We start from the raw sequence: 23,337 nt of genomic DNA on the forward strand, positions 1-23,337 counted from the left end.
AAAAAAAAAAAATTACTAGAAATTTGTATTAAAAAAAAAACTAAAAAAACCGAACCGGGTTGAACTGTTCGATTTAGTTTGGTTTTCGGTTTACATTTAAAAAAAAACCGAATTGAACCGACCCGAAGTTTTAGTTTGGTTTGGTTTCTGGTTTTAGGTGAAAACCGAACTGAATAAAAATGATGACACCCCTAGATTTTTGTGGACTCTAATAACATTGAAAAATTGTTTATGCTTGAGTCGCTCCGTTCTTTCTGGAGCAAACTGTAAGAGGAGAGCATTGAAACCCTAGGGTTTTGAGGAGGCGGCGAGCCTGATCCTTGCGGCAGGGTGGGCAGATCTCTAGCGCCTTCGGCGACGTGGTGGGAAGCTCATATCACAATTTCTCTGAAGTCGACAACGGTGGTGCTGGTAGGGCAGATATGCGAGTGCTTTCGTTGGCGGGGTTGGTGTGGATTATGAATTCAAATCGAATTTGCAGAGTTTTTGTTTTTTTGGTAACAATTAGTTCGTGAGGGGGTTGTCGGCTTGTCTGTTTGCTACAGTAGGGTGCCCAATAGGATTATGGTGTGGTTTTGACCAAGAGCAGCGGTTTTTGTGGTTGTTGATCAAGTTATTGTAGGCAGTACAGATCTTGTCAGAATGGTGGAGGCTCGCGGGAGACCACCGGAGCTATGAGAGGAGGGGCTGCTTTTCGGGAAGGTCTTTTTAGTTCCGGCAGGGTGTGGGGAGGAGATGTTGGTAGTGGGCTTGGGCCTCTACCTTGTTGGGTTATGTTTACAGCCCCATGGGTTGGGCAATTTAGGGTCTAGTTCATCTCTTCTCTCACTTTGTTTCGATTAGTTTGGTTTTCCTAGAAGTAGTTTAATTGTCATCTTTTGCTTTTTTTGGTCTCTTGGATGCGGCTGTCACACTGCTTTGTTTTCTCGAAATGTATACCAATGGAGGTCTTAGGTGTCTAGAGATTCATACAATGGTTGCCTTTTTGGGACTCAAAATAGTTGAGATGTTTTATTGGCTTATTGCTTTCGTTTGTTTGCAACCTAATTTTGTTGCATCTTTAGGCTAGTTGATAATACAATTGCATTCAACAGTTGTTGTTAGTTTAGGTTTTGGACCTTTGGTCTGCTATTGCAGATGATTAAGCTGTGATTTGTATTATAGGGTACCCATTCCTTAGCTTGACGGAGAGACGTCGTTATTTATATGATTAGAACTTGACTCTATTTCTCTAAAAAATTAAAAAATTAAAATTTGTTTAGTCCTTAACATTTGTTTAGTCCTTGTGGTTTGAAGTCGACATCTGTTTAGTCCTTATGATTTTATTTTAATCTGAATGGTCCTTAAAGTCACAATTTTTCATCCAAATGGTCATTCCGTCAATTTTCTCAGTTAACTTGCTGACGTGGCTGTTAAATTGCTGACATGACCTTTAACGGCCACATCAGCACTTTAACTGACAAAAGTGACGGATTAACCATTTGGATGAAAAATCGTGACTTTAAGGACCATTCAAATTAAAATAAAACCATAAGGACTAAACAAATATCGATTTCAAACCATAAGGACTATACAATATTTAACAAAAAAAATGTTTATGCCTTACTGAATTTTGTTAGGTAAAATAGTCCTTGTTTTTTTTTTCTTTTATTTTTACAAAAGGTTCTTTCATTTTTTAAGTTAAATGAATAAATCGGTTCACGGCGAATCCAACCCGCACTGCACTAAAAATAAGTATAACCGAAATACTCGGTCTAGAAATATTGAAATCAATGAAATCTGGTTGCGGTTTGGTGCCAAACCGAAAAATACGATTTTTGCAGTTTTGTCCTCGAACCGATCCGGGCCTATCCCCAACTTTTTTGTATGAATTAAAAATAAAATAGGCAAACAAGGCAAAAAGATTCAACAAACGACACGTCGTACGAAAACACAAAAAGCTTGCATAACAAGTTGGGTGTGTTTAGATACCTTTCCGACTGCCAACTCCTCACACAACTCTCCCTTTTAGTAAAACCAATTTCTGCTCTGATCACTGAAACCCAAAACCCTCTCTCTACCTCTCCCATGGCGATGGACATTGATTTCAAAGACTACCAATTGCGCTGCGAGCTCCGCGGCCACGAACAAGACGTAAGATCTCTCCTCCGCTCACTTATCCTTCTTCTTCTCACTCTTTTTCCGCAAATCAATAACATAAGAATTGAATTCTCTGTAATTGAATTACTGATGAGTGAGGCCAATCGCTTTTAGGTTCGTGGAATTTGCGTGTGCGGCAATGCCGGTATAGCCACTTCTTCGCGTGATCGGACTGTTAGGTTATGGTCGTTGGACGCTTCCGACGAACGCCGGTATGAGCCGGCGAAGATTATGCTGGGCCACACGAGCTTTGTGGGCCCGGTGGTGTGGATTGAGCCCAGTGAGGAGTATCCGGAAGGCCGGGTTGTGTCTGGTGGCCTCGACACTATGGTGTTGGTGTGGGACTTGAAGACTGGGGACATGGTCCAGACTCTCAAGGGCCATCAGTTGCAGGTCACCGGCGTCGCTTTTGATGATGGCGACATTGTTTCTTCTTCTTTGGACAAGTGAGTGTTTTGGTTTTGATCATACTTCGAGTTTTCTGTTGGTACTGGTGTAGTGTTGTGCTATAGGAAAAGAGGTTTGAGTCATGTTTGATTTCGGCTTGAGTGCCTATCTGAAATGGATAGGTGATTGCATAATCCATGTTGGCTTTTTTGGCGAAACAAATTGGTATTGTTTTGTTAGAGTATGCTTATGTGCTGGTTGACTTACTATTGACTAGCTCCAGGGACACACGCATAGTTGATTCTCTTAGGGAATCCTAAGCTATTATGCTCTTAAGATAGTGTAACATGATGATTTTCTTTTGGTGTTCTTTCAACAGTACTTTGAAAAGGTGGAGGAATGGCCAACTGGTGGAATCTTGGGAGGCTCATAAGTCAGCAATCCAAGCAGTTATAAAGCTTCCTTCCGGCGAGCTTGTCACTGGTATGGTTTTATATAACTTGTTGAAGGATTTATATTATATATATGTTTTTTTTTATTATTTATATCTCTTCACTAAGTGGTGGTATGGTCACACTAAATTTGTGAACATGTTTTATATAATTCAATTTTTTCTGGCTTGAGATCCTTATTTTGTTCATGCATGTCATATTCATTTGTTTTCATAAAAAGTGGGTACGAAGCGCATAATTTCAACATAAGCTCTTAGGGGCCATCAAAGCAAGTGCCATACATGCCATTAGACTCCTTATTTACGTCAACAACTGTCGTTGTATAGGTGATTGAGGGGTTTGCTAAACTTGTCAGGTTTGCTGAAGATTCATGCCATTCTTGCTTTTACTAGTAAATTTCTCAAGTTTGGACGGGTTTGAAACACATGTGTTGCATTTATCTATGTAGCTTTAGGACTGAAAAAGAGCACATTGCACATTGGCGGCACTTTCTATACAACCATATATTTCCAGTGCTAAGTGAGCATGCTAGTTTGCTTCGGATCATAGAATTGTAGAATTTAACTCCGTCACATGTAAGAAAGGCGATGCAGATTGCATATTGTTTGATCTTGTCATGTTGAGCTGACCACATTCTATATGAAATTCAAATGCTTAGATCCATTCTTTCCTAGAAACTTATAATGCTTACTCCATTTTCTTTATCCAGGTTCAAGTGATACTACTTTAAAACTTTGGAAAGGAACTACCTGCACTCACACGTTTGTTGGGCACACAGGTGAAAACTTCTATTCTGCTATGTTCTGATATTAATGCTCATGTCATGAATAACAGTGATGGTGCCTTTGCTATTTCCTACATTGTGGCCTTTATAAGAACTAAGATAAATACACTGCTTTATTATGCTCCAATTTAATTTCTGCTTGCTACAAATTGGACATGAAAACAAGCTTGTATGATGACATTTGAAGATCATTAAATTTGAAGGCAGCTAGCTTTATAACATGCATAATGTGTGTCTCTTTCTTTTTTGTTTCTTTTATATATACATATATGTTTTCTTTTTATAATAACACAAATGAATAGAAAAAAGATTTCCATAGAATCCTCTGTTATGAAAAAAGAGTTGCATAATATGCATTCACTCATCCATTGTACAGATACGGTTAGAGGCTTGGCAATGATGTCTGGATTGGGTGTTCTGTCTGCTTCACATGATGGGTGAGCTTGTATAGGCTTTTAATTCTTTTTCATGTGAATTGCTGGTTCTGTTTGAATATATAACTGAGCGTACTTCTCTATGCATGCCTTGGTATTGGCAGAGGATGACTGGTGGTGAATTTAGTGCCATCAAAATGAAAATGAAAATAATGCATTCAAAGAAAAGCAAAATGTATAATAAGATACAAATACAATATGGTATAGAAATTATAGTTGAGAAAGCTGTAAGTAAGACCTTGTTAACTGATTTGGAACACAGAAATGGATTAATGATTGTGCTTATCCTACGAAGATGGATATATTAAAGAGGCTGCTTTATTGTGTGTGCTTAGTCTCACGATGGTTCGTTAGTTTTATGAAAATATGCACATATTAAAAACACACTTAGACATGACCTGGTTGATGTATGTACGTCACTCCCTTGAAATGGTTGAGAATACATAAAATGTTATAGACATTTTAAAACTTTGACATATGTCTAACTTAGAAGGGAAAGCTGAAAAGGCAGACCGCTTGTTTGATCAATTTTCACTGTAAGCCAGTCTCTCGTGGATAATCACTTAGTTGAGAAGATTTTTAAAATTTAACTGTTTTCCTAGCAAAGGTCTTTAAATGCTGGTTGTTCTTTAATGTATTTTAATTTCCTCCTTTTCTATTCAGTTACCTATATTGAACATAGGTCTACCGATTTTTAATTTTTCTTTTGCCTGCTGCAGTTCTATCAGGTTATGGGCTCTAACTGGTGAAGTTTTAATGGAGATGGTTGGGCATACTTCTATTGTCTATTCAGTTGATTCGCATGCTTCTGGACTAATAGTCAGTAGTAGTGAAGATTGTTTTGCCAAGATATGGAAAGGTGACTACTTCTGATTTTTGCTTCAAAGTTTGTAGAAACCATGAGGGTTTTAACCCATCTTTTATGTTTTTTTTTCCTATTATCTCAGTCATGGTAGGTGTTGGCCTGGTTCTTCTTGGGTTGTGTAGGTGACTTTTTGACTGCCTAGTGATAATCCTAGATACAAAAGGGCCTTTCCCTGTCCTTTAGGCAATGTCTCTTTAGTTAGATAAAAAAGGAACAAAAACAAAAATACTCTTTTATATTCATACATCAGGTATACAAAATCACTTTGCCTACTATCAAGAAATTGCAGTAATGTTTTTGATTTATCTTCATGGCGACCCATTAGTACTCTTGTTGATGAAAATGTTTTGCAAGGATTTTGCTTTTATTAGACTTTTGTTGGTAATAACATGAACAATTCTTGTTTGAAGTTTGTTAGAAAAGTGAAAAGGAACCTTTAGAAACCTACTCAGTTAGTCCTGGGAATTCTTGCACATTGATATATTTTCTTTTATGTGTGTGTTTGCCACTGAAAGTTGCAATCTAGATAGTAGCAGATAGTTTTATAGTCTTGTACTTAGGTCCTTGAAAGAAGAAGTGGTGATTTAAGGCCTGAATTGTAATTTAACATGTGATATAATGTTGTTGCAGATGGAGTTTGCGTCCAGAGCATAGAACATCCTGGTTGTGTTTGGGATGCAAAGTTCTTGGACAATGGGGATATTGTGACAGCATGTTCTGACGGAGTCGCACGTATCTGGACAGTAAACCAGGATAAAATTGCTGATGCCTTAGATCTTGAGTCATATTTCTCCCAGCTGACTCAGCACAAAATTAGCAGGTATGGCCCATCTTCTGCTTCACATATGTTATGTAATAGTATGAACCTGCTATGCCTCGTAATATGGGTTTCAGACTTTCAGCATTTCACCCATTTCTCCCCAGTGCTACACATTTATACAGACTAGTATTCCGTAGTACTAAGAACTTCTCTAAAGGCTACTTAGTAAATCATCTGTTGTTTTCTAGGAATTTCTGATCATTCTCTCTGGTAGCTAGCTAATGTCTTTTCCCATGTGATTAATGGGTTTGGTTTCAATAATATGTGTTGTGAATACCAATGAGGAGTTAGGTGGAATAGCCTTGTCCATAGTTTGGTCATTTTAGGCTGTGGTTTAAACCCCTGATGGTGTTGTAAGGGTCAGCAGGAGGTCTCAGATTTAGGGGCCATGGTCAACAAAGTGGTTTTGGACATTTCTGTGTACCAAAAAGAAACAAATATCTATTGCGAATAATGATTCAAAATTTGAAGCCTTGCCTCATAATCTGTAGTTCAATGGCCAATTGGTGTTGGGTAGAGGTTCATAATTCTAGCACTGCATATTTTTGATTGGATATCAAACATTTTCACATATATGTAGATATAATGTTTTTGCCTCATAATCTGTAGTTCAATAGCCAATTGGTGTTGGGTAGATGTTCATAATTCTGGCACTGTATATTTTTGATTGGATATCAAACATTTTCACATATATGTAGATAGAATGTGTACCCTGCATTTGGTTGGTTCTTTTACATACAATACTCTAGTTGGTTGCATACTGTTTCATCTTTCTGACCTTGCTTACTTGTCTTTGTTATTCCTTTAGGAAGAGGGTTGGAGGATTGAAATTGGAAGATTTACCTGGGCTAGAGGCTTTAAAGATTCCAGGTCTGGCATCTTTATTTTATTATTTGTTCTTGGTTACAACTGCCAACTCTTCTGAGAACGATGCCTAAATGTTGTATTCTTTCGACAAGTACATTTTTACATCATACATGTTCTGTGGTATTGTGATCAGGAACCAGTGATGGCCAGACTAAGATTGTCAGAGAGGGGGACAATGGTGTGGCATATGCATGGAATGTCAGAGAACAGAAGTGGGATAAAGTAATTTTCATTTTATTAGAAATATCTATGTTAACTATTTGCCTTTTGATCATACTATCTGTCTTCTCAAAAAGTACAATGTGGCGCCTGAGTGAAATTCAATGATTGCGAGTCTTTTTTCATATTTTCACATCTGGTTTATATTAAAGAAAGCATTTCCAAACTGGTGAGTTGATTATTATTGTGCGTGGTGCATGACCTGTTTTTACGAATTTAGGGACATGTTTAGTTGTAGTGTTTTCCATCTTGAGATGAAGTTCTTTTGAATGACTTTAACTCTATGTTAGCCACAGATTCGATTGAAAAGATCATATAAGCCATGGTCTGCAGACATGTATTTTTAGAAAGCCTCAAGTGCTTGTTATGATAAATATCACAGGAAATACTCGGTGCTTTCAAGATCTGCACTTTGAGGATATCTTATTTATGTAATTGCATTACTATAAGCCACATCGTATCAATCTAATTTATATTCAGTATCTATAACTGAAAGATCCAAGTGTAGTTATATGGTACTCTGTACTCATATGTTGCTTTAATTATTTAATTTGTCCTTTCTTTTCATGCATTCATCACTCATCTTAGATGTGCTTCTTAAATGAAAAAGTGATAGTAGTGTTTAAGTGCAGATTTTTTCATGTTGGATGCTGATGTTTTCATGTTTGGGATTTTTTTTTTCTTAGTTCATCAAAAGTTGCGAGCCCATTACACTTTTTTTTCTTTCAATGTAGATTGGGGAAGTTGTTGATGGGCCAGATGATGGCATGAAGCGCCCTGTTTTTGATGGAAGTGAATATGATTATGGTCAGGATCATGTCTTTTCAGCATGTACTTTGATATCAATTTCCTGTGAATACTTTTAATTTATATATATGTGTATATATATATATATATGTTCTTTAGTGTTTGATGTCGACATTGGAGATGGCGAGCCTGTTAGGAAGCTGCCTTACAATCGATCAGGTACGATTCTTCTTTTTTTTTTTTTTTTTCAATCATCATCTTTTTTAACTGCATAATTTATATTCAACCACTCTTCAAAGAAGACTAAAATGTCTAAAAAAGATTCCTGTAATATATAAAATTCATGTAATTGTTAAAGTAACATCTAAGGCCCCAAATAGGTATTTGGATAGATATAAATATATAACATTTAAGGCCCCAAACTATGATTTTGGGGAAAATTAAAGATTCTATGTACTAGAGTAATGTGAAAGAAAAAACAAGTGATCTATTTTCATATCGAGCCCAATGGTCTTTATCTGACTCAAGAACATCTTTGTGAGAATATGAGTCAATCATTTAGTTCTTTGTGTTCAGATAATCCGTATGACACTGCTGACAAGTGGCTTCTGAAGGAGAATCTTCCTCTTTCCTACCGTGAACAGGTGGTAGCGTTCATCCTTCAAAATACTGGACAGAAAGATTTCACTCTTGATCCAACATTTCGTGACCCCTACACTGGGGGTAAGTGTGCTGTTGCTGTGACCCATTTAAACTTTGAACTGGACAGGAATATGTTTGCTTTTCACCTGATTATGTATTTAATTATTCTTTTCACTTCCGTTTTCCTCGTTCCAGCTAGTGCTTATGTGCCAGGACAATCTTCAAGCAAGTCTGGTTCTGCAAAACCTACTTTCAAACATATTCCGAAGGTAGACTCGTGATTTCTTATTCTAAAGCTTTTAATTCATCTCTAAGATTTCCATGTGTATTAAGTTTATCAAAATTATCCAAGCATTATCTTTTTTTACGTGCTCAGTACCTCTCACCAAGGAAGCCTCTTAGCTTCCATAATTTTATAACTATGGCTCTAGATCATCAACAATTTTTGTATCAAGATTATTCGCTTAACCATGTGATTGAGAATAAGATTGGTTCAGTTAACAGTTGTGATTTTTTAACTTATTGATAGTAATGTAAGTGTGGGTTTGTATTTTTTTTATAGAATTTTAGCATTTGTTATGTACTCTTTGGTAGCTCGTTCTAAGTAGTTAAGTGTGAAGACCTTATTCGAGCCGATTTTGGTCAGATTCTCCGTGTTTTTAGTGTTTTCTACTTAAAAGGAAGTACTAGTTGTCAACATGTCATTGTCAATTATCTTTCCTTCGCTAGGTTTGCTATTCATTGGGGTATGTTATATTGCTTTTTATTCACATCTTTGAAGAAACTTCAATACTTTTGTTGTTACTTAAAGCACCTTTTGCCTTCATTGCTTCTATTTCAGAAAGGAATGCTTGTTTTCGACATGGCTCAGTTTGATGGGATTCTCAAGAAGATTACAGAGTTCAATAATAATCTACTCTCTGACCAGGTCTGTATTTTTGCATGCCTAATTTCCTTTGTAAAAATACACTTTTGTAGTGGACTGAGCCTCTGTGATCTTGAAAGTAATCTTTTAATCAGCTTTGACGCCGGTTATATTTATTTATATCTATTAAAATTTCTTATTTGGCTTACTGATCGTGAAAGTACCAGTTGTCATATGCTCAAATATCCTGAGCAATGTCAACCCTCTCTTGCCATATCATAATTAGTTGACAACTTGCATAAATTGTAGTTGAATGTTGAATTGTTGATACATATGATTAGTTATCTGATAACTTTTTTGGCACAAATCATTAGACTTGTAGACAAAGTATTGTTGAACTACCAGACTTTTTGGCATTCTGAAATTTCTCGGGTCTGACCATCTTGCAACTTGGCTAGGTTCATTTAAAGCTCCTATGTATGATCATTTGTGATATGTAGTATTTAGTTCCACAGTCAGCATCTTTGCATGGAACTGATACTGCTGTTAAGTGGCAGAAGGAAATGAATTAGTTTTTGGACCCTGCTGATATAGTCCTTGATCATGGATTTTCATAGAAAACATGGAGGCACTTAGTGTTATATTAATTGTTTCCTGTAGTTACTTATAAATTTAGTAGAAATTCTCTTCCATATTTAACTAGTTTATAACGTAGATATCTTTTCTTCTAATTTATTCTAATTTCTTCATCACGCATGATAGGGTGCGAGTAACTAATAGTAATGTGCAAGTTATCAGTAGTAAAATGCAAGTTAAATATAGGGAATGTGTTATTAAAACACGATAAATCTGCAGCCCCTCTTATTATTTTTATTTTATTTTTATTCTTCAGTCTAACTTATTGTCTAATATTATCCTGGGGATTATGGATAGCTTGGTAAAGAACAAAAAAGAAGAGGAAGCGTATATTGAATTGTTTGGTGTCTTAAATAACAACACCCTTCGCATATAGCCAAATTGGTTTTAATTTCTAATCCGGATACCCAACCTCGCGAGCAGCATTTTTGTGTTTGATTGATGCAGCAGCATGATCCAGTATTTATGGTTTCTGTTTATTTTTATATGTTATATATGCTTAATGATTGTTTTGGTAATATCTTGAAGGAAAAGAGCAACTTGTCTTTGAATGAAGTTGAGGTTTCCAGGCTGGGTGCTATTGTTAAAGTACTGAAGGACACATCACATTATCATTCTAGTAAATTTGCCGAAGGTGACATTGCTTTGTTGATGAGATTGCTAAAATCATGGCCAGTTACAATGTTATTTCCAGGTGAGCGCAAGCTTTGACATTTTAGTATACAACTGTGTTCATGCCATTTGTTGGGTAGGGGTTACTGAATTTTATTTATGCGGGTCAATTGGATACGGAGGGATGCACAATTACATTCTCCCATTGCTAGAAGGTTTTAAAAGGGTCTTCAAAAGTTGAACAGTTCCAGAAATCATTTCTCAAGATTGCTGTATATAAATAACAAAATGATGACCATTTTATCTCCATTTAAACTTGTTTGTGTAGCTTGTTAAATGCATTATGATTTGTTTGCATATTGGCACTTAAGAGGGATTTGTTTGCATATATTGATTCAAACGTCCTGTTTGTACACTTGCATGTATTTTTGGGTATGTGTATTTGATTCTTTGCTAATACTACGGTCAAGTATCAGTTGACATTTATTAGATACCATCTTGATTGAAATTCTGAATTGGCTTTTGTAGTCTTCCTTTTAAACATTTTCAGTATGATAATTAGTTATTGGGGTACCTGAAGATGATTTATGATTTCTAGAAACTGTTTGTGTAGCTTGTTAAATGCATTATGATTCATTGAAAGTTAATTGGATTGTGGCACTACTGTGAATTATGTTGTATAGTGTCCATTTTGTGTCCACTTTTCTACAAGTTTTCCAGAAATGCTTTCTGTTACTCAGTTGAGACTCTGTTGCCATCTGCAGTTATTGATACCTTGAGGATGACTGTCTTACACCCCGATGGAGCGAGTCTTCTTCAACAGCATGTTAGAGCGGAAAATGGTACTGCAGTTAGAGATATACCATGCTGTGCTTTATTCGTTATTGTTTATTGTGAGGTTGTGCAAAATGTGTACTGAAGTTGGAGAAGTCTCATCTCCATGCACAAATTTTATGCAAGTTATTAGTAAAAAACAAGGTTATAGATTTGATTTGTTCTGCTCTAATCTCAATTCTGATTTTTAACTTCTTTCTTTGTTCTAACCAGATTTACTATGGGAAATGATAAAAAATGTCGCGATGAATCATTCTGTTCCTGCAAACCTCTTAACAAGTGTTCGTGTTGTAACAAATCTTTTCAAGAACTCGAGCTTCCACAACTGGTTACAACTGCATCGCAGTGAGGTACCTTCTCAATTAGTTACAACCATTAAGGTTGTATGCATAACGATATTTATAGCACTTAGGAGGGATCTGTTTGCATATATTGATTCAAAAGTCCTGTTTGCACACTTGCATGTATTTTTGGTTATGTGTATTTGATTCTTTGCTTTTACTATTTATTAGATACCATCTTGATTGAAATTCTGAATTGGCTTTTGTAAAATTTTCTTAGATATTTTTCTTCCTTTTAAACATTTTCAGTATGATAATTAGTTATTGGGGTACCTGAAGATAATTTAAGTTTTTTTTTTTCTTTTTTCCTTTTTCCTAAGTTTATTTCTTAAACACTTCGCAGATTCTGGATGTGTATTCAAGCTGTTGTTCATCTCCAAATAAGAATTTACAGTTATCATACGCAACATTGATACTCAAGTAAGCTTTCTGTTGATTGCATTTTCAATCTGTCTCCTACCATGAGCATAAGTAAATGGTTGGGATTGTTTCTTTCCTCATTCTGAGATTTATTTGTAGAAGATAATTTTTTAATTATATATTATATGGTTGCCATCTCAATTGTAGCTGCTATATGAATTTCATTGTCTTGGCTAAAATAAATAAATTTTGAATAGCTTTGACGTTTATGTTTCCCCATAAATATGCAAAGGTAGTTTTTCTTATATATTCATAACAGATGAAAATATACATTTTCTGAATAGGTTGAAAGGATATAGGACCCTGATATAACTGTAATTCTGTAATGTAATTGATTTAGTTTGAAACTGATCTTTAAGCTTTCTGCTTTGAGCTCTGCAGTTATGCTGTTTTGTTGATTGATAACAAGGACCGGGAAGGTCAGTCACAGGTTCTTTCAGCTGCACTTCAGGTATAAGATATTATCTTATCAGTTGACTGTCTTACTTGCCTCCAAATGTATGATTTGTGTTTTCATTTGTGTTTGGAGATCTCAAAATTAATGTTTGGTGAGTCATGACAATAATAATATATGGTTCTCTGCAGATTGCCGAGGAGGAAAATCTGGAAATTGATGCAAAATTCCGGGCTCTGGTTGCCATTGGATCACTGGTATGTTTTGAATACTTTCTCTTACTTCGGGATGTTTGGTTTTTGTTGAAAATAAGTTGTCAGCATCTCTCTTGCGTTCTCCTATATAAGAAGGATATACCCCCATTGTTTGTCTGTTCCCCAATAAATAATTATTACCTTCTTTAATCATAATGACTTAACGAAGTTATGATTTCTTTTGTTCATTGGTTGCATACTTCCACTTGTCTATGCTCCAACAAGTCTCTCACAAACTTTAAAGCTCATAAAACCTTGCAAATCTTCAAAATCTAATGGATGTGAACATGAATTAAAAAAATAAAAATGCTGAAGCAGATCATAAAGGACACCTATGATGAACCTACTACACACATATGGCAGGGCAAACCAGCTTATTAGGAATGCCGCTAGAATGTATAGAGCAGCATCTCCAAAAGAAGCCCAATACCTTTTAAAAAAAAAAGTATTTGACCTCTTCCTTATTTTTGTGGTCCTTTTGTTCCCTGTACAATTAATACAGTTCAATAATTTAAAAAAAAAATAATTAGTACAGTTCAATTAGAGGCAAAGCTGCAAGATTTCAAAGAAAAATAGTCTTCTTGTTTGCCTGATTCCCCATGAATTCAGTCATTTATATAGCCATTGTACTTTTTATAACTGGATGTCTTGTGTTTAAATCAGACATTAAAACTGCTTCATTAATCCTCTTGACATATTCATGTTCAAAAACTAAAAGAAGAAAATATTCTTTTTGACATGTATAGTAACTGTTGTCACCCAAGGCATACCAAACTGTAAAGATAAGTGTGCCCACTGTTAATACAAAATAATGGATCATTATGACTTACATGTTCCTATTGGGGTTGGGAAAAAGCTTCTCTTGAGGCAAAAATAATGTCATCTTGAAGCAGAGAAGTCTAAAATTGTTTCTCTAAACCCTAGTATGGAGTCTTATAGCTTCTATGTTGCTTAATCTTAGCTGTTGGTGTCAGATCTTAGCTGTGTTGCTTTCTGCCTTGAATAATTGATGTATCAGTTTATCAGCTCATGGTGGCTATATAATTGTGTTCATTTTTTTGGTGTTTGCGTAAAACAGATGCATGAAGGCTCCGTAAAACAGATAGCTATCGACTTTGATGTTGAGAATATTGCTAAAATAACAAAGGCTTCTAAAGAGACAAAGATTGCTGAAGTTGGGGTTGACATTGAAGTGTTAACAAAACAGAGCTGAAACTGCAAATCCTGGTAAATATCATTCCTGGGCTGTGAAAGTGGACATTTCGGCTAGCTGCTGTGTGTGTTTATTTTGGATTAATTTCAGTTTACCCCAACACCCCCCTCCCCCTCGGGGTTAACATCATTTTACTCCCCATACTTTTAATTTTGAAAATTTACCCCCTAAAGTCTCCAATTTTCATAAATCAGACACAATTGTTAAATTTCGTCTAATTTGGAGGTTAAATGATAGCATGAAATCTTAGAAAAAAGGTCCTAAAAGGCGATTTATGTTGTTATAAAACTATTTTCGCCCTTTTAGTGGGTTATGAAGTCAAAATTAACGTCCGAATTAGACAAAATTTCAGCAATTGGGCATGATTTATGAAAATTGAAAACTTTAGGGGTAAATTTTCAAAATTAAAAGTATGGGGAGTGAAATGATGTTAACCCTAAACCTCAGAGGTGTAAACTGAAATTAATCCTTATTTATTTGTGTATTTATTTATTTTTTTACAGTGGAAGAAGTTTAATTGTTTCAGGACTTCAAACAGGATTAGGAAGCGTTTGTCTTTCAGGGAGAAAATGCTGATTGGACTGCAGAGTCCATGCTGAAATGATTTGAAATGTTGAATATTTGCATTCAATTGACATAGTGAAAAGGATGCAATGGGTGAGGGTCTCACTTTGACAAGCCATCCGCTTTTCTTTTGAACAGTTTTAGTGGGTTGCCAGATTATAAGAAAATCTGTTACTAGGGCATCAATTGTAGCATTCAAATTTGCTGAACGAGAGCAGGAAAGGCGTTATCAGGGCGTCAAATTGTACCATTGAAAAATTTGTTGACCATAGCAGAGGGAATGAATTAAGCATTCAACAAAATGTCTCGCTTGTCATTACTTCTATTAATGGCTCAATTACAATTGTCTAATCCTTTTTATTTCAATGTCTCTGAAAACATCGCTGTTGGTTTTGATCTTGTTTGAATTTTACAAGGCGTATATGGTGAACATGTTCATATTTTACAAGGCGCATATGGTAAACAACGTTGTAGTTCATATGGTAGACATGTTCGAGATGTAGACAATATGTGTACCCAAGGCTAACCAATTTGCAGTATGAAATTCTGTTAGGTTCTATTTCCTAAACTTTTTGCTGTTTCTATATCAATTTCTCAGTCACTTGCCTTTTTTGTCAAAACAACCAAACCTCTTGACTGATGAATCGAGCTGCAAATTTATGGTAGTTGAATTTTTATCGAGATGAATCGACCTTCCAAGGTACTATACTTCTTTACGGCCAGATGCAACAGCGCAATGCTTCCATGGAAGGTCTTGAATCTTGTCCTATACATTTCGAATAGCTCTATATCATCTCTGATTAGTCATGAAAAGAGTTCTCACTTTTCAAGTACACTAGAGATGATCTAATCATTCTAATGCAATCACCTTAAGAGTGCCTTTGCTTACAAATTCGTTGATGGATTATTTCCATTTTGCATAAAACCTCTGGTCACTCCACAACAACATCCTATTCAAAGGAATGCTCACATTCCTCTCCTTCAAATGCAAATGCCTTGGCGCTATTTTCTTCTCCAAACTGAACCCAAAATACTGCGGGAACTTCTTCAACTCCTCCAAACTCCTCTCCATCTCCTCCACCAAATACTCGTATTTCGGCCTTAGATTCCCCTCCACGCTGTACCCGAATATCGCCGGCAGCCTCTCGCACACCTTCAGCGCCTCCTCGTACGTAAACCCTAAGCTCCTCAGGAACCCTACTTTCTCATTCAGCTTCTCCACTCTTGTGTTCAACAAATGCGCGTTCAGGTTCGTAGGCTTGCTCAGTTTCTGGACTCCCACCTCTCTTAGGAAATGCAGCGTCGGACGGAGGCAGTACTCCACGTCGGAGAAGAGGAGGTCGGGGCAGCGGAGGATGAGACAGCAAGATTGTTCCGGCGAGGCGGAGAGCTCGTTGAGTAAGAAGTCGAAGACGGGAGTGACGTCGGTAGGGTCGAAGTTGGGGGAGAAGAGGTAGGGGGAGAGGAAGGCGAGTCTTTGGAAGTCGGGGTCGGAGAAGCCTTTGGACTTGAGGAAGTTGACGGTGGCGAGGAGGTGGTCGGCAGCGTCGGGGAGGGGGAGCTTGTTGGGTTTTGTGTTAGGTGGGATGATGCGTAGGGTTTTGAGGTAGCGAAGCTTTTCACGGTAGGAGGTGCTGAACTTGATGAACTGAGGATTTGGATTTGGATGGGGAGAAGAGGTTAAGGACGTCAATGAGGAAGAAGAAGAAGATGATGGAGTTGGGAGGAGGGAGAGAGAGTGAAGCAGTGGCATTGTGGACTGTGAGATTAGGGTGATGAGACACTGAGACGTAACCAACTTTGGGTGGTCGTTATTCAAGAACTTGGGGATGAAGAAGATAACAAGTTTAGTGTTTGGACTTTGGACAAACAAGAGTAAACGAAAAAAGTTGGAGATATTATTGATTTTGTTTATCCTTTGTTTTTACCTAGAAGTATCAATTTTGGCTAAACGCAACCGAGAATTTTATGAAAAGTTGATGTATTGTGCATTTACATATTCAGTTCTTCGTCAATCCTTGCCCAATGCGAAATATCCCAAGAGAAAAATATCTCTCTATAATTGTTTTTACATCAAGCCGGAATCCTTAAAAAAAAAAAAAAAAAAAATTACTTCAAGCCGGAACCAACTCCAAACATTGTTTACTTGAAGTTAAAGCCAGCAAATTAATATCATCAGACACAATATTTCACTAAAACTGTGAATAGAATAGTATGGAAAAAAATGAACCCAGCTAGATGCTATGAAAATCCAACCCAAGGAATTAACTAAAATACGAAACTAGGGTTTCCAATAAACAGGCCAAAACGTATATATACATACTGGAATTCCAATCGGCAGGTGCTAGGTCTTCTCATCTTAGGTTAACCAGCTGGGCACTCTAACCTACCTATCTTTGTGAATATGTAATCGTGTGCGGTGAAATTTTTCAAACTTCATTTTTGGTTTTGGAGTAAAAAAAACGATATCAGCTTCATTCAAATGGAGGCATCATCAGAACAAAGAAAGGTGACTCCTCATTCAGTGGAACCCCGGATAGAGTCACCTGAAGTCATAGATATTGAATTATTAGAGATGCGTACGTATATGTTTCTCTTATAATTTTCAGTAATCTCCTGCAACTTTATAGTCGCAAGTCATTGATGAATGATGATCTCCACACCAAACAGACGATAAATTTTTGGTTTGCAGGTGATGGACGAAATGGATACGAAGACCAAGGATGGTGTAAAACACAATTATTCCAATGATGAATTAGGCCATAATGTGTGTACGTTGCTTTACATGCAGCATTTGTTTTGAACCAGCTTGTCAAGACCCCATTGTAACACCATGCGGACACCTTAATTAATTTACTGTTGGCCTTGTCTATATATATAGATGGCTTCATTTCTGCTCATCTCGAACCAAAAATTGCGTCTGCCCAGTTTGTAATGCTGCTATACTGCAGGAGGAATTGATTCCCATTTATGGAACTAGTACTAGATCACACAAGTCGGATCCAAGACCAGGGTCTCTGTCGACCGAGATTCCAAATAGGCCTCCTGGTCATCGTGAGAGTCACCGTGAGAACATTAGTACTCCTCGAGAGAACACATTGAAGCTGCAGAAGTGACGGACAACAATTTGTGAATGTATTTATCAAGTTTGGCCATTCCTAGGTGGACTATTTTGTCCAGAAAGTATTCATGTTACAGACTCGAGTAAACTTGAAATTGTCCTCCCCATCTAGCTGAAAAAAAGTCTCCATTGTACGAGTTATGGTACATACGTCGAAATAGATCATTTTTTGTTAGAAAGGTTGCGAAGTAAAGACAAAATGTTTACGCGAGCAATTTTTTTAATTATTTTTTTCATTATTGTAGTCGTAAAGCCCTATCTAACGTTATATTGGCACGTATACATAAGATGTTAGCAACACCCATTATGAACTTAGGGGACGAAAAATCCACTTAGGCGACAAAAAAAAATTTCGACACCTAGCTAGGAAAACATATGCCAATAAAAATCTTGTTCTGAAATCCACTTATTAGGCGACTTATTTAAGCAAATAGGCACAAAGACCAACCAAATTTACTTGGGCTAACCGAAAAGAAAAAAAAAAAAAAACCAAATTTGCTTGGGGAACACCCTTAAAATAAAAAAGTAATTACTTGGAGAACAATTCACCAAATTAATTAAAAAAAAAAGAAATAGAAAAAAGAATTACTTGCAGAATAATCCCACCAAATTACAGTATGACTCGTTGACTCTACCACGCAGTAAAATTGCAATTGGAAGCTTGGGTCGGTGCCTCGGTGGTAGTCCATAAGACCAAGTAAATACTCTTTCCAACTCCAAATTCGCGGCATCTCATCGATCAAGGACCAACCACTCGTGGGTTCCAAAATTTGGGTAAGGATAATTGCAATTTGCTTACAAGCCTTGTGGGTTTCCAATTTCATGTATGATCCTCTTCTCTTTGATTCTTGGAAAATTATATCTTGCAGGTTTTCCCTTTTTGCTTTGCAGAAACTTGCTAATGCTACCTCAAAATTTTGTTTTGATTTTGTAAGAAGCTTTGAAGTATGATATCATTTTCTTATGTGATTGTGCAGGGACGGAAGGGTTACTGTTGGAACATCGAAATCAACTATCTGGTGAGCCATTTTGGTACCATCTGATTGTAAAGGTCAGTTCTTCAGATTTTTATGTGTGGCTAATCAAAATTCTCTAAACCGTTTTTTCCAAGTTTGAAGAATCGAGTTTTTTCAATTTGTTGAGATATGTATGGCTAAATGGATCAAATATTATTAATGTTTGATATGGTTATTTGTTCATGATCATCATGACATCAGAAGCATATTGTTCTTTGAATTTAGCAGTGTCTTTTTGAATTGGCAGCACCTATAGTAATGTGATTGGATGAGCTATTGAGCTTGATGGGTTAATGATGGCGTCTCATTTGGACCTATCGAGACTGCTAGGGGTTCCAACATATGTATCTATGTTTTTAGTATTTTGCTTTAAGAAATTGGAAAAATTGGATGGAGGTTTCTTATCCTTTGACAAAGTTTTGTATAAGTCTGAGATCAATAAACCTGTGTTTGTTTCTCTCTAAGTAGTTACTGGTACAAGTCTAATACGCATTTATGAAGATATGTCAGTAATCCAAAGTGGGTTGTTCTAGGAAGTATGGTTGTGTGATGCTTCCTTTTCTTCTGTTAGAAAATTGGCTGTAGCTATCTTTGTTTTTATTTCTTCTTGTACGAAACTCCTGCAAAGTATTTATGGCTAATTGCCTATCATGGTGATGTTCCAGAGTATTAATTATTTATACATTACTTGAGTTATTGGCTTGATAGGACATGCTATTACATTTTCACTTTAGGATTTTTGAACATTGTGATTGATTATTGGTGGGTTTTAGGACTTTGAATATCATGGATGGGGGTGATGGTGGTAGTGGTTTCACGTGCAACATTTGCTTTGAATCTGCTGATAAAGATCCAATTGTAACACCGTGTGGTCACCTTTACTGCAAGTCTTGTATATATACTTGGCTTCGTAACCCAAGACATGATTCCAAGAGGTGCCCTTGCCCGGTTTGTAATGCCAATATACAGGAGAACAGACTGATTCCTCTGTATGGAATAGGGAAATCACAGGATTTGCATCAAAATTCTAGGTCTGTACCTGTAGACAGTGTTGAGAGTCTGGAAAGGCAAGCTGGTCAAAAGTCTGCCACTCCTCCGGCTCCAAATAGGCCAACTCCTTCAGCTCTGGAGTGGCCATCTGATCCAAGACCCACTCCTTCGGCTCCCGAATGGCCGACTGATCCAAGTCCTGCCACTCCTTCAGCTCCAAACTGTCCTACTGATCACACACTTGCCACTTCTTCAACTGCCAATGTTATTCTGAACCAAGTTTGTAGGCTGTTAATACGTGTGGGACAGTACATGCTAGTGAGGATAATAGAAGTTGCCACAGATAAGCTCATTGAAGCTGTGGAAACGAAACTCAATGAGTTGAATGAGGCAGTAGAAGAGAGAAACAATGTTAATGGAGAAGGAAGTGGAAATGATACTGGATCAAGTGACGAGGTTGAAGTGATGGATAGCAATGGAGAAGGAAGCCATCTGGGACCCTGGGTTGTGCTGGACCAAACTTAGGGCTTCAGAAGTTTCATCGAGGGAAAACATTGGAAGAGACCTTGTTGTTGCTCTCTAGCTGTTTTGAGTTTGATAGTGATTCTGAACCTTTGTTAAATTATTAGGTTGCTTAGCTTATCATTGTAACAAGTTTACACTGTACGTAGGATGATTACCTTGTGTCCCGCGTTAAGTTTCATATGAATTTATTGGATTTCGATACTAATCTAGACTCGAGCTAACAAGATAAATATAATATGCATTTGGTCTCAATAGTGTATTTTGATTTGGAACCTGTTTTTTTTTTTTTTGTTAAATTTACAAGGCATGTTTGATTTGCAAAATGATTACCTTCATCCTAATTTGTTTCTCTGTCGGTCGGCCTCTGTTGACAGGTTGCAATTTCAGGCTTGGTCTACGGCTGACTACGCTCCTAGGTTTTCAACACAACTGCTTTAGTTTAGCCATCAAAATGTTATGTAAACCATGTTGGGGGGATTGCCATAAAGTGGTGACTTGTAGAAATGCTGGGACGCAGACTCTTTTGCAGTTTCTGAGAGAGTAGAAACTAGAAAGCGTCATGTGTGGATTATATTCCATCAATTATTAACGAAGATTGAAATTGTAAGCTCATGCATCTTGAATAAGAACATGACTACATGAGCATGAACTGAGTACATACTCGTGGCTTCCAGAAGAAGCCTCATTACCATAACTAGCTAGCTAAAACCATAATCAACCAAAAAGAAAACATCCGAGGCTTGATGAAGGTTCCCTTAAGAGAAGCTTTATATCACTATTACTCAAAGATGCATGATCATGCAGTGCCCGCACAGCCTTGGCCTATGTTACCAACAAACAACCCACCACCTTCAAAGCTTGATGCTCAATAGCTCCACCAGTTGAGTCGAAACCACATTCATCACCATTACTAGAAAAGCCTGCTAAAAGGCTGCCGTAATGATCATGCACCACTTCCAATACCACCCTTGGAGTCCGATGGACGAAAGGAGCCATCAACAGTGGCGTGGAATTTGGGTGTGACAAATGAAGTGCTTTGGCATTAAAAGAGATATATAAGCAAATCAATGCTGTAATAGAATGTAAGAGGAAACTGTTGTTCCATGTGCTAAACCATGTTAAAGACTTGATTGATTTTTCTGGCACCAGGCCTTGATCGATCGAGGAGGAAAATACAACAAACAAGACTGTGACAAATTTAAAGGGGAATCATTCCAAGGTGACACTGAAACCTACTACATCATAACTTAATCAGATGGGAGTCATGGGAGATGTCAAACGAAAAGCAAAATCTAAGACCTGATAATTAAGGATTAGTGATTTCCAGTTTCAGGATGTTACAATAACGAAGGAATCTCTTGTAACAAACGGCTGGGACTTCAGATTACATACTAAAAAAGACTAGCTAAAGAAACGAGCAGGGTAGAGAAACGATCTTGTACTCTGCCATTGTTGCCTCTCACACGAACGGAATAAGCCCTCCAATGGGATGCACAACAGTAGGCCTACTTCCATCTCCATTGTTGTCTCTCACTTCTCCTTCCCCATTGGATTCATCATTAGAAGTGTTTTCTCTAATTTCTCCTGTCTCACCGACTCCGTTGTCATTCAACTCATTCCCATTTCCTTCACCATTCTCATTGTCCATCACTTCTGCTGCCACATTCGATCCATTTTCATTTTCGCTTCCTTCTCCATCAACATTGTCCCTCTCTTCCACTACATCAATCAAGTCAGGGAATCTTCTGTCCAGTTCTCTATAGAGCCAGTTCGCGGCACATTCTACAATTCCCAAAAGCAAACCCTCCCCAATCCAAATGAACATCTTTAAAAAACACCGCACAATGGGACTGGGAACTGAGGCAGCGGCCACTCTTCCAATATCCCTATCATCTCTCTCCCCCATGAGCTTGAAAATCACAAAAGTACATTAGTCACTCAATTCATTAATTCCAAAACAAAGCTCAGACTGAAGTTTTTGTTATCACTGTAAAAGAATGAATCTTTCGAATAGAACAAGCCACAATAACAGTCTAAATCACTGGAGTGAGCCCATGAACTTAGGCATACAGATTTAGGAGCCACAGTTATTATAAACTCTGTTGCTTTGTATAGAGAAATAATTAATAGTAATTACTGTAAAAGACTCGATCTTTACAGACATAGAACTCAACCCAATACTTCATAGAAACTACTACAAGTTTGTATATCTTTGAGAATTTCAGCCAACAATTTCCACCTTAAAGCATAGCTAGCTGAATGTAACTCATACCTAAGTCGGCGACTTCATTGTTCTATTCAAGAATTAAGGCCAGGGTTAAGAAAATCCAATAAAGACAGATGCTTTAAAATTGATTCAAATGTAATAGCATAACTCATAGCATAATCATATATAGTGATATAACAAAAGCCATAGTCCCAGATTTCGAAAAGGTAATGAAGGAGCAGATATAGATATATGCTAAAGAGAAGGATTTGAACCTTGGTTTTGTTGGAGTGGTGTTGAAGAGATGATACCTTCGTTTGGGCAATTTCAACCTGTAGGAGGAGGGCTTGGGCGAGTTCTACACTTCTACTTCAGGGTAAAAGAGCATAAACTCATTTTTGTGTGGGGAAGGGTCTACCAACAGTGCATGTATTTAAAATACAATATATATTCAACGTTAACGTTTATACGTTTATACTATTTAAATTTTTGATCAAATAAAAAAAAGAATATTATTTAAATTGAATAAAAATTGATAAAACTAACTGTAAGTTAACAGAAAATGAAAACCGAACCACATCATATAGTGTCCTAAGGTTGGTTGAGAGGCCTAGTATAGATCCTCATGTCTAGTGTCAAATTTCAACTCCTGCCAATTTGTAGTTAGGTTGAGTCTCTGATTTGTACACATATGACGAATGATGAATTAATCTGACGTTGTTGGGATATCATATTGGATCTCAAACCAAATATACCAAACAAGTAAAGCCGAATTACATACACTACCAGGACAAGCACTTTAGCCGATGAAAAAGTTTCGTCGGCCTGTTAGCTTAATTCGTCGGCTAAGATTTCGTCGGGAAAAGGTCATCGGCGATGACTTTAGCTGACGAAAAAAAAACGAACGTCGTCGGTTATAGTCTCACAGTTTAGCCGACGAAAAACATGTCGTTCGGTTTTTTTCTCAGAGTTTAGCTGACGAAACAATAA

General features: G+C 37.0%; 3 protein-coding genes across 4 annotated transcripts; 2 read left to right on the forward strand and 1 right to left on the reverse strand.

The window, feature by feature from the left end:
* Window positions 1–2,022: 2,022 nt before the first annotated feature.
* On the forward strand, window positions 2,023–14,879 carry LOC101302883 (phospholipase A-2-activating protein-like). The gene is made up of 22 exons (XM_004289637.1): window positions 2,023–2,133; window positions 2,254–2,585; window positions 2,906–3,009; window positions 3,688–3,756; window positions 4,139–4,199; window positions 4,916–5,055; window positions 5,692–5,881; window positions 6,690–6,751; window positions 6,882–6,970; window positions 7,702–7,774; window positions 7,874–7,933; window positions 8,291–8,437; window positions 8,552–8,625; window positions 9,198–9,284; window positions 10,386–10,551; window positions 11,234–11,311; window positions 11,517–11,653; window positions 11,988–12,064; window positions 12,446–12,515; window positions 12,650–12,715; window positions 13,791–13,939; window positions 14,452–14,879. The coding sequence occupies exons 1-21, from the start codon at window positions 2,068–2,070 to the stop codon at window positions 13,923–13,925; spliced, it is 2,283 nt and encodes a 760-aa protein (XP_004289685.1). The 5' UTR covers window positions 2,023–2,067; the 3' UTR covers window positions 13,926–13,939; window positions 14,452–14,879.
* Window positions 14,880–15,393: 514 nt separating this feature from the next.
* LOC101302903 lies at window positions 15,394–18,638 on the reverse strand. Its single transcript, XM_004291992.1, has 2 exons — window positions 18,603–18,638; window positions 15,394–16,137 (listed from the first exon to the last, which is right to left on the reverse strand). Exons 1-2 carry the CDS (start codon window positions 18,636–18,638, stop codon window positions 15,394–15,396), a joined length of 780 nt encoding a protein of 259 aa, XP_004292040.1.
* On the forward strand, window positions 18,342–20,344 carry LOC101303171 (E3 ubiquitin-protein ligase RMA3-like). 2 transcript variants are annotated; one of them, XM_004289638.1, is made up of 3 exons: window positions 18,342–18,384; window positions 18,588–18,661; window positions 19,400–20,344. In XM_004289638.1, exon 3 carries the CDS (start codon window positions 19,413–19,415, stop codon window positions 20,139–20,141), a length of 729 nt encoding a protein of 242 aa, XP_004289686.1. In that variant the 5' UTR covers window positions 18,342–18,384; window positions 18,588–18,661; window positions 19,400–19,412; the 3' UTR covers window positions 20,142–20,344. The 2 variants fall into 2 exon arrangements, with proteins under 2 accessions (XP_004289686.1, XP_004289687.1); XM_004289639.1 differs by having other exon boundaries at window positions 18,383–18,434.
* The last annotated feature ends 2,993 nt before the right edge of the window (window positions 20,345–23,337 follow it).

Source organism: Fragaria vesca, linkage group LG2 (assembly GCF_000184155.1).
Source record: "Fragaria vesca subsp. vesca linkage group LG2, FraVesHawaii_1.0, whole genome shotgun sequence".
Classification (NCBI taxonomy): domain Eukaryota; kingdom Viridiplantae; phylum Streptophyta; class Magnoliopsida; order Rosales; family Rosaceae; genus Fragaria; species Fragaria vesca.

Excerpts from the sequence above, each read along its gene's own strand:
- LOC101302883 (XM_004289637.1), top strand. The coding sequence starts at position 2,068 with ATGGCGATGGACATTGATTTCAAAGACTACCAATTGCGCTGCGAGCTC. Across the intron at positions 5,882-6,689 it reads ACTCAGCACAAAATTAGCAG|GAAGAGGGTTGGAGGATTGA; the intron begins GTATGGCCCATC and ends TTATTCCTTTAG. Across the intron at positions 6,752-6,881 it reads AGAGGCTTTAAAGATTCCAG|GAACCAGTGATGGCCAGACT; the intron begins GTCTGGCATCTT and ends TATTGTGATCAG.
- LOC101302903 (XM_004291992.1), bottom strand. The coding sequence starts at position 18,638 with ATGGCTCACCAGATAGTTGATTTCGATGTTCCAACA. Across the intron at positions 16,138-18,602 it reads TTGATTTCGATGTTCCAACA|TTCATCAAGTTCAGCACCTC; the intron begins GTAACCCTTCCG and ends CCAAATCCTCAG.
- LOC101303171 (XM_004289638.1), top strand. The coding sequence starts at position 19,413 with ATGGATGGGGGTGATGGTGGTAGTGGTTTCACGTGCAACATTTGCTTT.